The 13,687-nt window shown below is 37.7% G+C and overlaps 1 protein-coding gene across 1 annotated transcript in view; it reads left to right on the top strand.

The window, feature by feature from the left end:
• The window catches only part of DENND1B (DENN domain containing 1B), a 158,368-nt gene that overhangs the window by 58,398 nt on the left and 86,283 nt on the right, over positions 1–13,687 (top strand). The window contains exon 5 of the mRNA XM_084291384.1: positions 6,646–6,765. Coding sequence (XP_084147510.1) covers positions 6,646–6,765 — 120 coding nt within the window. The remainder of the gene's footprint in view (positions 1–6,645; positions 6,766–13,687) is intronic.

Here is a 13,687-nt window from a genome sequence, read left to right as displayed (position 1 = left end):
TGTTTGTGTGTTAATGGTTTTAATGCCCTTTGTCCCATTCCCCAATACTTGTTGACTCTTGGCGTATATTTGGCTCGTATTTGATTGAAGAGCAGTGGTCTGACAGAGATGAAATTCCTACAAAATCCATGAAACTTGGCAGTTGGACAGAAGAAGGAGAGAGTCTTGGAAGCTGAGTTACACTGACAGAGCACAAACCTGGCTCGTTCTGTCTGGCCCGCCGGCTGCTCCGGCAGAGCACTGCTGTCTTTCAAGTCAGCCGCTGGGAGCTGAGTTGTAGGGGATTTGTGAGAGAACTAAAGGCAATGTGGGGTCACGAGAGAGTGAAAGAGCATGGACAGGGAGGAGGGGCAGAGCTATTGTGGGGAACAGGATAGAAATGTTGGAAGCCCATTCAAGAATGCGGGCTGAATGTTTACTGGCAGCTATGTGTGGGACAACTTATGGCTGTGTAGTGTTTATGCTACTCAGTTCAGGCATTTTTATAGTGTAGACATATATTGCCACTTTCTTTTTTTGTAAAAAAAAAAAAACTGTTCAGGTGTCTTGTTTTCTCCATTTTTTTTTTTTTTGTGTGTGTGTGGGGGAATGGGACTGATACAGACAAGTATTGAGAAAAACATTGCTATAACTCCTTTTCATGCGGTTTTCTTTTTGATGGATGTTGAAGATGTGACAAACACTTAGCTTTTCTTCTAGCCATAAACGTGCTTTTCCCTTGTTTGGTGAATACTTATTTATTTTCTTGTATTGAGGACCATGATAGACTATACACCGAGTGCCCCCCACGTGTTTTACAGGCAGTTTCAATGACAAGTTCTGTACAGAAGTCTTTGATTGAAGTGTAACACAAAGTTTCTGTTTCATTGATTGAGCATGTTGTACTCTAGGGAACATAGTTTCTCAAACTGTATTATGTGTACTATCCATATATAAACCGCTTAGAGCACCTTCTGATCCTCCTAAGAGCTAGGAATTACCAGTGCAAAAGTGGAACTTCCACTGATGCCGCTGATCAAGATAGGTGGAATAAAGAACATGGCTTTGTTCCACAGATTGCTTCTGGGCTTTCTCCTACTGTGCAGTTTGAGTGTTCTTTTTATTAAATAGGTAAATACAACTCAAAGTAGTAAAGCTCTATTCTTTAAATTATGGAAGTAGCAAAATTAAAGCCCTACTAAAGCACGATGGTAAGTCCATCATCATGTATTCAACTCCACCTCACCTGTGATTAATGAATGAATTGAGAAGTAAATGAAAGAAAATGTATTTGATTTTGTTTATTCGCTGTGATGCAATGATCACAGACTGAGATCCAGATTTGATTCTGTCATAGCGCTTACTTCATCTCACCAGACATATTGACTTTATCTTTTATGTGCATGTAGTAAATAGCTGTATGCTATTTGTTCTAATTATCAAAATTGCATACTGTGAATGGTGATTAAAATCTGTAGGTACTCCTGTTAAATTTAACCTGAAAGTCAAGTCAAAGAAGGCACAATAAATGGTGTAATTGTTGACCATGACTTAAACTTTGATTTTATATATATATATATATATATATATATATATATATATATATTTATTATCAAAAGCAAGCACATAATTTTTTGCTGCCTAGTATGGCTTACCTTTTATGTTGAAGGGATTAAGAAAGGAATTGTAATACAAGTTCTTAAGCATTTATCCCAAGAAACAATGTATTTTTTTGGGGGGGAGTAAGGGGGGCGTGGGGGGGTGGGGGGTGACTAAATTATTTTAGACTTAATAAATAGCACAATTGTATACCATTTTAACAGTTCATTTGTAGATATTTACAAATATGTTCCTTTTTCTTCTGCTACACACTTCCTTTCTCTGCTTCTATTCATATGGAATGGTACCATTTGAAAACAAAGAGGTTTTTCATTTCCTTGTAATGTTTGTTAAGCTATTTTTTTTGCATTAGAGAAATCATACTTCTTTTCTCTTGTTCCTTGCATCCTTTGTGCAAACTCTGCATGATGATGTTGACTTATTTCCACTGTCAGTCTTCTGTATTTTCCCTCTCAACCTAAAACCTGTGTGTAACTTCGCAGAGCCCATACCTTGATCTCTAGCTCTATCCGTGTAGCTGGGTGATGGCGTAAGCATGCCAATGCTCCCCTTGTTCTAGTTGGCCCCGCTTCAAATCCAGTCCTAAGTTGTGAGAAGTCTGTGTAAGGACAGGAGAAACCCAGGTAGTGGAGTCATGGGTCACAGAGCAGGCTTCGAAGTGGAGACAGTAGTCTCTGATTTGGGAATAGTAATAAATGGAAGAAGTCTCAACCTAGGGTTACTGGTTCCCTGAAATTCAAAGCTCTTTAGAAATTCTAAAATTTGAAGAACAACTCATTTCAAACATACTTTGTTTCCGAAACAGATTAATTTGGAAGAAGAGCAACTCAAATTGAGAACAAGGGATAAATGTAATGGTCAGACATGCTGTTTTTCGTTGAAAGAAGAGATTTAATTTCTGCCCGAATCAGTTCTCTCAAGGCAGCCTTAAAATGCAGCATGCACAATAGCAATAGTATAAACAAAAATCTTTCAAATGATTGTTTATCTGCTCCTTGCATATCAAAGAACCTTTTCTGCATTCTGTAGATACTTAGGGAAATTTTAACAACTATTTTTATTCATATAGTGACCTGTAATAACCTTGAAAGAGCCCATTATAGTCTCCAGAGTTAATAAGTGTTTACACACATCCTTTGCTGTTGGTGATTTATTGTTGTTGAACTGAGATTAAATGTAAGCATGCAATGCAGGAACTGAAAGGAAGTAAAAAGCAATGCAGAAGAATGAGTTTGGTGACAGTTTGTGGCACCTTGTGCCTGCTGTCTCCCTGCAGGAGAGCAGATCCCGTGTTCTGACGTAACCCACTCGGCCGCCATTTTGAAGTTGGGTCAGTTGATGCTGTGCTCTGTCAGAAAGCATAGGTAATGCTTTCTATAGGCGATTTCACTGGGTAACAATTGTGTTTTACACGACAATAATGCTAAGGAAAACTGCTAGAAGCATCTTTGCTGTGAGTTGGTAGCAGTTACAGGAGCTGTTACGTGCCACCAAAGTCAAAACTTCACCTCAGAGACATAAGTCCCATAGCCAAAATTTGTCCGCATTATGTATGATACATGCAATAGGTACATTAAATCTGTAGTGGTAGCATTTCTTGAATGTTTTATGTGTCAGGTTTATACATTTTGGTTGTCTATTGTTGTACAGAAATCTCTGGTCATCATTAGGTTGTTACTGTAAGGCTTAAGTATAGTCACTTCTGCTGAAGAGGATTTAAAAAACAGGCATCCTTGCTGCCCCCAGCTCTTATGTGGAGCTCTTGAATTAGCAACCCAGGGTTAATTCAGCATTTTAAACTCTAATCAAAAAATGTGGTGCAGATGGACGGTCGCTAGGTTCTGCTAGCTGTTCCTTGAAGCAAATCGAACCAAATGCAAACTTTTGGTTGTTTGTGGAGATTCAGCTTTGGAGTTTTCCTCAGTTTGAACATCCGGAACAAGTTGCTTACACTCTTTTTTAAGTCTGCAGGATGCAGTTTTCAAGCTGAGCTGTTTTCACACTGACTGTCAAAACACAGAGTTGTATCTCCTAGAGAAGCAAAGGGAAGATGTTGAGTTGGAGGCAGTGAGATGGCACTGGGATTGCCTCCCACTGGACTGCCAGAACTTGGCTGAGCTATTTTTAATAGAAAGAGAATATCAAAATTTAAATCTTATTTTTAAAGTGGTCTTGTGTAACAACACTTCTATATATGCTTTAATTGCAATACTGGATATCCTCCCGTGTCATCTACCAGTGTTGGCAAGGGAGGAGGCAAATAACTTTAAGCAAGGGACCCATACTGGTGTGAGGTTTTTCTGTGGCTAAGGAATTGTTTTTAAGCAGCAATGGAGAAGAGTCATTTGCCTGACATACATATACACAGTACAGAAAAACCAAAGCCTGCATAGATGGGCATCTGTTAAGAATAGATTTTTGTAAATCATTGATCATCTGCTTGGGTTAGGGGCCTGTGGCCTGCCCATGCCAGGCTAGCGGGTGACCGCCAGGCCCAGGCCCAGGTGAGGCCACAGCAGGGCAGGGCACAGGTGAGGGCAGGAGGCACCAAGGGCACTGTGCACGGTGTGGCTGCCAGCACTGCTGCTGTTGGGCATTGTAAGCACCCAGCGAGGCACCAGGCTGCAGATTTCTATGGAGATGTGCTTGCAGGAATAAAGAGACAGGTGCAAAGATGTGAAATAGCAAATTGGATCATTGGCAAGGGAGTAATAACATGCTGTTATCGATGGTTCTCTGATGTGTCCAACATAATATACACGCAGCATGCAAGGTATGTAAAAGAGTCTGAAAGATGAAGCACTGAGAGAGCCACTAAGCATTTACTGTGTCTTAAAAGCACACTGGGTTGTTCCAGTTTATTGAAGACAATCGAGGAAAATACTTGTAATGACTTGTGTAATTACCTAATGTAAAAATGTCCGTTTACTATAATGGATCTCCAGTGGTTCTACTGGACCAGGATAAAGATAACTTGTACTGCTGTTTATATTCAGCACAGGCTTTTATTTCGGCCTGATCACCATACATGTATGTTCTGAAGGGACAAGACCAAATGGAAACAAGTGGGAGATTCTGCAGTCTGGGTAATAGCATCACTTGGCTAATATTTAAGTTGTTGTCATATATCATTAAGCAGTATAGTGTGCGTGACCCACATAATTTCTTCATTTCTTTAATTTCCTTCCACTTTCTTCTTTCTGAAGGGAAAATTTTTATATTTTATTTGTTGGAGCTTTTTGCAAAAATTTCAGGGGATAAATTAAAAAAAAAAGATGCACTTAGTGGATGATGGTGAGATTTGTTCTCAGCTTCTGCAGGAATTCATTTTCAGCTTGGTATGTAAGAATGAACCATACCTGACATATGTTAACCATATCACTCACTAGCAGCCACATTGGTATTCTGCTGAAGAAGGTAAATTAAGAATGAGAAAATAACAGAGGAAAATAGGGTTACAGACAGAACTACTGCATTTTACATTTTCAAATCTCCCTGCACTTCCCATTACAACTTTGCTTTTATATGCTTTTAACTATGCCATACGTTATCTTTCATGGTTGAAAATGACAAGACTCTACCACTTGTTTTCTTTGGAAGATGTTGGAAAAGTACAATGTGTATTTCTGTGAGTAAACTGAAGATGCAATTGTGTTCTGAAATGATTACACTAAATTCTGTGAAAATAATCAAAATTTGACCATGTTGAGAAGCCTTTGAAAGCATTCCAGTTTTAGAATTTAGTAATGATGTTTACTGACCAGTATTCATCTGAGGCATACATTGTAGTTCTTGCTTCAGAACTGGGTGGGACTTGCCTAAAGTTGTTGTCATGGCACAGGATGGCATAGCTGAGAGCTGCTCTGTCCTCTGCTGTCCTCTGGCTGGAACTGACAGGTTGCACAGGAGGGAAAGGTGTCTGGCTCAAAAGCAAAAGGAGACAGGAGCCACAGAGGAGGTGCCCTGATTGTAGAAGGAAATTGGGAAAAGGTCTATGCTGTCAAACAGAAAGTGGGGGTAAAGAATGGAGGTTAGGACTAGGAACTGGAGGGTTTGAGGAATCAGAGGTGATGCTGAGAACAAACCACATTACCCTGTGCTGGTTGAGCGGGGCGCTTGGGGATAAGAGGAAATGGAAGACCACACAGGGAAATGTGTAAACTTATTCTGTCCCAAGTGGTATGTGTTTTGGTATAGTCTCGAAGATGCTATTGCTTATTATTTTAGTTCTTGTGCTATTTGTTTTTGATTATTTTCTGTCTTTTGCATTTGCAGAATAGAAAAGCTTGCACTTGAAAAAAGGCTTAAAAAGGTTTTCTATTGGGCAATACGTAAAGGAAAAAAAGTAGGAAAAAGTGTAGGTGTGTGTGGGAAAGCTACAGGTCTACACAAGAAAAAAAAAGCTAGTTTTCTAATGCATGTCTTAAGTCAAGCCTGTGCTATGAAATTAAATAAAGTATTTGTAGAACTTCAGCCCTTTGTTTTGGTTGGCATTTTTCACTGTTGAGGTGTGCTCAGAGCCAGCAAGCTGCAGCAAGCTTGTGCTGCTCCTGCTTAGGCCTTACTTAGGAAAAGACCTTAGGAAGTGGTCTGCCTGCTGAGCTCAGGGCAGTCCGGGGCAGTGTCCTGTCTCCAGCAGTGCAGGCAGGAATGTTCCAGTCTCTGGAATGAGCAGCAGCTCCTTCCTCTCATCCTTTATCTACCCTGCTCTATATTTTCTGTAACTCCCGTGCCTTCTTTTTATGATATGGGGTTTGAACCTCACAGGGAGCCCTCAAGTTGGGGGCTCACTGAGGTGGAGGTGGCCAGATCCAGTGGATGGGGCCGGGATGGCAGCAGGAGGCATGGATGAACAAGAGAACTGAGCTCTGGTGTCCCTGGGAAGGTGTGGGGTGGAGGAGGCTACCTGGAGAGAAGGAAAGGAGAAAAGGGTTTTCTGAGAAGAAGGATAATGAGGTTTGAACGTGGAAATGTTTGAGACTAGTGACTTATATGTTAGTGTTTTTCATGATTTGGTGTTCTTACACTCTGTGTCTAATTTTTCAGGGTCTCCCAAAACCAAGTAGGACAGCATTTTACCTTTGTACTCACCGACATTGAAAGTAAGCAAAGGTTTGGATTTTGCCGTTTGACGTCAGGAGGCAAGGTCTGCCTCTGTATTCTGAGGTAAGTTGGAACAAGAAAAAATTGAGTATAGAAGTGAATATAGGAAAAATATAAAGAAAAATTATCTTTTGAAAACCTTCTGATAATATTTTATGCTTATCTGTCAGTATTCCATTTCTGTACAATAGTGTTACCATTGATTTCAGCTGAAGAACAGTTTCAAGCCCCACGTAAGTCTGTTCTTGAGTGAGGCTAAATGATTCAATTTCTGCTTAAAAGCTTTGCAGGCTTTGAATGTTATCTGTCTATTTTTACTTTCTAAGGTAATCTTTGACAAGCATCCAGTCAATTTAACAATGAACTGTGCTATTCTGTATTCCTGTCATTGGAAATATGATTCTTGGGTGTGTCTTCCATCATCTTTAGCCAGACTATTTATCTTATATGAAACTCCAGAGCCAAATTAATTGTCAACGGTCGGCACACCACTTTGGTGCAGAACAGACACTGAAGAAGAAGAAATTTACACCAGCAAAATATTTTGTTTTTCCTTCTGGTTATTCTTTGTTCTCCTTGAAGAGAATAGCTTTGATAGTGGGAAAAACAAACACACACACACACACAAAATTGTTTAGCTAAAGCCTTTCTGTACTGTGCTTTATTATAAGGCCAAATTGCCAGTCAATTAATAGCCTACCAGTCTGTAATGCCCATAGGAAAAATGGGGACATCAATTTCGGAAGCACATTAGGAGCCCCCCAAAATCTGTGATTTTAAACAGGTTCTAAACTAATTTTGAGAGCCTGTGCAATGGACTTTTTTGGGTTAGGTAATTCAAAAATAAGGATTTGCTATAAATACTGTAAAAATTCACTGCCATATAATAATAATAGCAAATGGAAAATATTTTATTTTGAAAATTAATTGGTTTTCTGTGATCCTGACAATACTTCCTTAATACTACTGTGGAAGGATTTAAGTCAGGATTTTGGAGCATATGATAGCTGTTTTCACTGTGCTAGCTTTCGTTGCTAAGTCTTGTTAATGCCCAGGGAGAATATAAATGTATGCTCTTAGCAGTTTTTTTCTGAGCTAGCCTTTTCTTCCCTCATCAGGCTAAAAACAAACGTTTTTTTTACTTGTACTCCTAATGTTGTCTGGGTAGTTTCTAATGTTGCAGTAACAATTCTTTAATCAATTACACTCAAGTATGTACATTTCAATACTGTATGTTGTGCTGCAAAGCAAAGGATGCAGATTGTCAGTTGGTGTAAACTGGGGTATTTCTGTTAACATTTCCACAGAAACATGCATCAGTTAAAGATTAGCCAATGATCTGTTACTTGGCAGAATAACTAGGAATATGAAAAGTGGCAAGCTATAGTTTTTCACCAAACTGTAATCAAAACATTGCCTTTATTGCTTTTATTGTGACAATTTCAAATTTACAATGCATAGCTGAATGCATAACAGTACTAACTTCATGAAATTGTACTTCTAGATTGGTAGCTCTTTGCTCTCCAATTTGTTTGCCAGTTTGAAATAGTGTTTTGCTCAGACGGAAAGAATGTATCAGTATTTTCCTTTGATGCATTTTAGTACTTGGTCTGATTTCTGCTCTGAATCCAAGATTTGTTAAGAATGACCAAATGAAAGGAGACTTGCTAGCAGATTTCTTTCACCATTTCATCTGACTCTCCCTTGAAAATGTTAATTTATCTTAAACTAACCAATATCAAAGAAAGTTTAACAAAGAGTTCCTGTCTTTATCATACCTTCATATAAACACACACATGCAGGCATACAAAAATACAATGTCAAGCTACTGCACACCTGCACATCTCCATATGCACGTATTTGTGTATCTGCACTAAGAAGAGGAATACTTTCACACTGGTGGCTGGGGCTTTAACAAAGACAAACTAGAGAAAGTCAAGTATAAATGACTTAACTAAATGGCAGTAGGTAACTGAAATCTAAATAAGAATCTCTGAAAAGAGAACAGGAACAAGCCAATCACAGTGATGAGAAAGAAATCCATAAAAACTGTGGCAGACTGATGAGTAGGGAACAGGCTTCCTTCTTGTGAATGTCTTTTGCGAATGGTACCATGTCATATGCTAACCTGTGCCCGGCCTGTTTACTGGGATTTGAACTGGTTAGTGGGATTCTGAACTGTAAGGGGAAGAGAAGGCTGCTTGCCCTCAGATTTTACACCACCAATGTAAAGCTGCTGGTGAGGTTAAGTCTTGTAGTTTCTCTCTCTAAAATTCATTCTTTATCTGAAACACTAATTTGAGGAAATCAACTTGGAAACGTAGTTGTACTTCAAACTGGAGAATTTAAATCAGAATACACACCCATCTTATAAAACATACAGAGAAATTTCGTATGTACATTTTATCTACACATGTATAAGACCAATGTGAAAAGAATTGTCTCCCAAATCAGAATGTTCTGTTCAAGTTCTCTGTAAGCAAGAACACAGTTAAATAAAAATGTTCCAATGTAGCTATCCCTGGCATTTTTAGTTGAAGAATTTAATCGTGGTATAGTATTTTCTGAACTGGTCATGCAGAACTTGACAGCAGTTGCCAAATTCAAAGTGCAAATGAGTGCAAAATCACACTAAGATGAGAAAACACATTTTGGATCGTTCTCCAGATTGTTCTGCAGAAGTTGTGTGTGATTCCTTGAAAGTTTTTTTGTTAGTTTGTTTTTCTTTCTCAAACTGCATGGCTGCTTTGTGAAGCTCTTGGTGTGAATCCCACTGTGTCACCTCTTCGATCTCCACAAACTATTGAACTCGTGTAGCCCCTTAAGAACAAGAGGTACCACAGCAGGAATATTGTAATATACTCGTATACTACACAGGATCTTTTTTTTCTAATTTTACTTTTTATATGCTAATTTAAATAATAATTTTGGCAGCTCAGATTTCAAGTGGTGCAGTAGAAACATTGATGTTCATTTTTGAATAATATGAGGAGACTTAAATCTTTTGGGTATTGTTTCTGTATATCTCTGCTGTTTGTAGCAGCAGTAATACTTTCTGAATTTACGTTAAGCTGTTTTTGAATTATCTTGTATGTTTTTAGAACAAAGTTCAGATAATTTGACTCAAATTTGTTTTGTTAAAATCTTGAAACTGTTGTTGGAATCTTGAGGTTGCCCTTATGTATCTAGAGAAATGGAAAATGCATCATTAAAATTTTCAGTCTTAGGTTTCATTAATTTTACGACTGTAAAATTGTCACCTACGTTTCCAAATGAAATGCTCTAATAAGGAAGACAGGTTTATGTGGTAAGCCTTTGTAGTTCTTCAGTTCAGACCACGCTTGAAGGTTTCTCACTCTTCCTTTAGGCAAATCCCTTAGAAGCAGAATGTTTCAATTTTACACATTTTGTGTCAATTTTCCAGACAGAAAAGTAGCCCCTAGACATTAGACATTTAGCTACGGAAAGGCAGTTTCCTTAGTTTTATTTGATTACTAGAAGTTAGATTCCTGCTGATAGTTCAGGACTGTTAGTGGTTACCTGACTATTTGACAGAAAACATTTCCTTTCCTTTATTTAACCTTTGACTCATGAATGTAAAAGTTTTATCAGAGCTATAGTAGAAGCACAAGTGAGGTGGAAGTCTACTTACTGCAACAAGGGTTATGCGTGACTTTGAATAAAAGTCTGAGCTCCTGCCTTGTGGCTCATTTGGATTAAAAGAAAATGCTAAGTATGTTTCTAATTAGCCATGAAATATCTTGTGCTCGTGTTCTCATGACAGGCAGTGGCTGTACTCTTAAATAAAGACCACTGTATTCTAAACCAGGAAATACATGTCTTTTAAAACAATACGGCTTATGTCTTGATATTTTATCTTATTGTGGGAATAATCTTTTATGGCAACTTCATAAGAATATGAAGTTGATATATGTTTGTCTTATATGTTTGTTTCTCAAAAGAGTACTGGTTGTAACACGCAGTCTGCAAAGACAATATGTGCAATTAAAAAAAAAACACACAACACTCAATAAACCAATGATGGTTTCATAGTTTAAGAAACTAAATTATTTTTATTTGAAGCTTGCACTTCCAAATACATTAAAGCCCTGTTGTTCCTCAGTTTTATCGACTGCAAAGGGGCTTCACTGATAACCTTTTGACATTTTTTAAGACAGCTAATTCATTATAAAATAGAACAATCATAAATAATTTTATGAATGTGTGCGACAGTAATGTCTTACTAGAAACAGACTTTAATTTTGATTTTATCCACTGTTAAGGTACATGTTAGTGTGACAGTTCTGAGTTAGCAGTAATATATTACAGGTCTCCTCTATTAGCTTCAGCAATTCTAAAGCCATTTTTGCAGAGAGTGCATTTCTGTACTGACGTGCTTGAAAAAAATAGTTGCTCAACTTAACAGATGTCACTGGATATTTTGACTTTTCCGTACATAGGCTTGTTCTACTGTGCTAAATAAAGATTAACTAATTTTTGCAAGTTTTGCCAACACAACAAGCTGAGAAGATTCCTTTACCCGTAATGCTTCTGTTCTGTCACGCACACAAGTCCCGTATACAGCACTTTATCCAATGCTATGTACTTACTGGATAAAGATGTAAAGCTTAAATCATGGGAATGCTCATCTATGAATAAATCTATTTACTAGAGTAGTCCAAATAAGTTAATGGGATTATTAATACAAGTGCTTGCAAAACCAGCCTGTGATATAACAGGAAAAGAATGTTGCTTGACAGCCATGAAGATGTTTCAAAATGAAACGAGCTTATATTTGGTCTTTGCGTCGAGAATCTGAAATCCCTCCTGACTGATAGCTGTCTGAATTATGAACAAACACGATCTGTGTTTGTTTACTTTTAAAAGCAGAGAAGCATTGTGTACACACATACAAACACACGCTTTATTGTTTGCAAACAACAAATGTAGCAATTCTTTGTTGTACTGAAATAATAGCAATTAGTAAATACTTAAAAGAAAAATATGAAGAACTTATTTGCTTTGCATTAGGTCTTCATAATTTTTTTACAGTATAAACAACATAATTGAAATCATTGACATAAACTTTTGCAGTTGAACTATGCTTGCGAAGAGCTGAAGATGTGGGAGAAAAAAACAGGACAGATTTTGGTGGTCTTTGGTTTCATGCCATAGAATGTAATGGAGCACTTGTTTTGATTGGTCTTAATTTTTCAGGTTTAAATGGCATGTTGAAATTATATTAACCTCATATCTGTGGTTATGAAGCTGAAAGCAATCCTTTTCCCAGTCTTTCAGCTCAAAAAGGAAACTGGCATTTTTAAAGGATGTTCAAGTAGTCTGTTTTTACAATGTATTTCTTTGTGGTTTTGTTACATGGAGACATGGAAGTGCATCATCAACCTGATTTTGCCAAGGGAAAGAGTTCTTGGATTGAGTACTCTGGTCAGCATGGTGTAACCGTCTGAAAGAAAAATCTTCCCTGGCTTTGTGCTCAGGTTTATTAATTTCAAATAATGAATTTGACCTTGTTGGGCATATATTCTAAAACTTGCATTTAATTTTTCTTTTCAAAGTAAGAGGGGAGCTGAGATCATAGATATAAGAAAGAAATATGGTTAATGTTTTATTGAAGTAGGAGCATTTATTTTTATAGCATGCTGTTTATAAATGCTCATTATGAAAAATGAATGATCAGATAAGATTTTACAATATTCTACAGCAGGAAGAAATATACTTGGGTAATATAGACTGCTACTGCTGAGGTCATGGCAAAACACTGGAAAGTTTTCAGATAAAGTCAACTACTTGTGTCCAGTGTTATGAAAGTATTTTGCAATTTAAACCTTGTACCTTGGACAAAACGCTTGAACTGTGTCCTGACCTCTGCTGCAGTTCGAAACTGATAGAATTGTTCGGTGGATCTGACTTCTGCAGTTTTATTTTCCTGTCCAAGATAAAGTTAATGTGATTCCGGAAGGTAATAGAACAGGAGTCTGAGCTGGAGTATAACTCCAAGATGAGTTGATTTAGGAGCTGTTGCAGTGAGTATTTCACAGGGGTGTGTAGCAGGCCCGTAAGCAGTAAGTGGCCACGTGAAGTAAATGTTATGATTATATACAAATATTCTGAAAAGCAGATGCAGTAATGTCACACTTGAACTCCTGTCAACAATACCAAGTATTAGAAATGTCTGTGAGCTTAAAGAGATTGATCGACTTTCAATAATTAGCCAGTACAGTGTATGGTAAAGTGTGATAAAGATATTAATGCACTGGCTTAAAGATGTTGTTGCCTCTGTGTTCATTTGTGTTTTCAAGAGTAAATTTGTGATGGTTCTGATGATGGTGATTATTATATATATTTTTAAAGAACCAGGAGTTAGGCATTTATAAAGATAGCAGAGTCAGACTGCTATAAAATGCTCAACTATAACCATGTTGCCAAATCAGATTTCTGCTGTTCTCTTTCTCTGCTGTAAGAACTGGAGTCTATTTCTAAAGCCTGGGCATCTGCTTACTGAGAACAGAGCTGTTAGAAAAAAACACTCTGCTCTTCACTCTTCACTCTGCTCACTGGGCAGGAGTAGCCTTGGCTTCTGAACCAACCCCTAGCAGCTTTCCCTTTCCTGTAGGGGAAAGCATTTAGGTTGCGCATACTGGGCTCCTCAGTTGCAATTAGCCTAATGTTTCCTGAAGTACATTTTTGTCATTTCAAGGTATACCCACAGCATGCGTTACAGCTTTTAAAAATGCACCGGAATTATGTCCATGGATTTACACTGTGCTGAACAACAACCAAATATGTAGTATTGTTACGTACGGGTATAAAATGTAATAAAAAAAAAATTCACCCCTGCCAAATCATGAACAACTAGTATTATACTATTCATGGTAATGTCCTTTGTATTTGTGATAAAATTCTTAGAGAAAAAAAAAAAAAAAAGTCTTTTACTTCTGGATCAAATGCTTGAGTAGTTATTACG

Source organism: Netta rufina, assembly GCF_964035555.1.
Source record: "Netta rufina genome assembly, chromosome: 8".
Lineage (NCBI taxonomy): Eukaryota > Metazoa > Chordata > Aves > Anseriformes > Anatidae > Netta > Netta rufina.
Note: the sequence above shows the minus strand (reverse complement) of the source record. Positions and strands in the feature narration are given on the sequence as shown.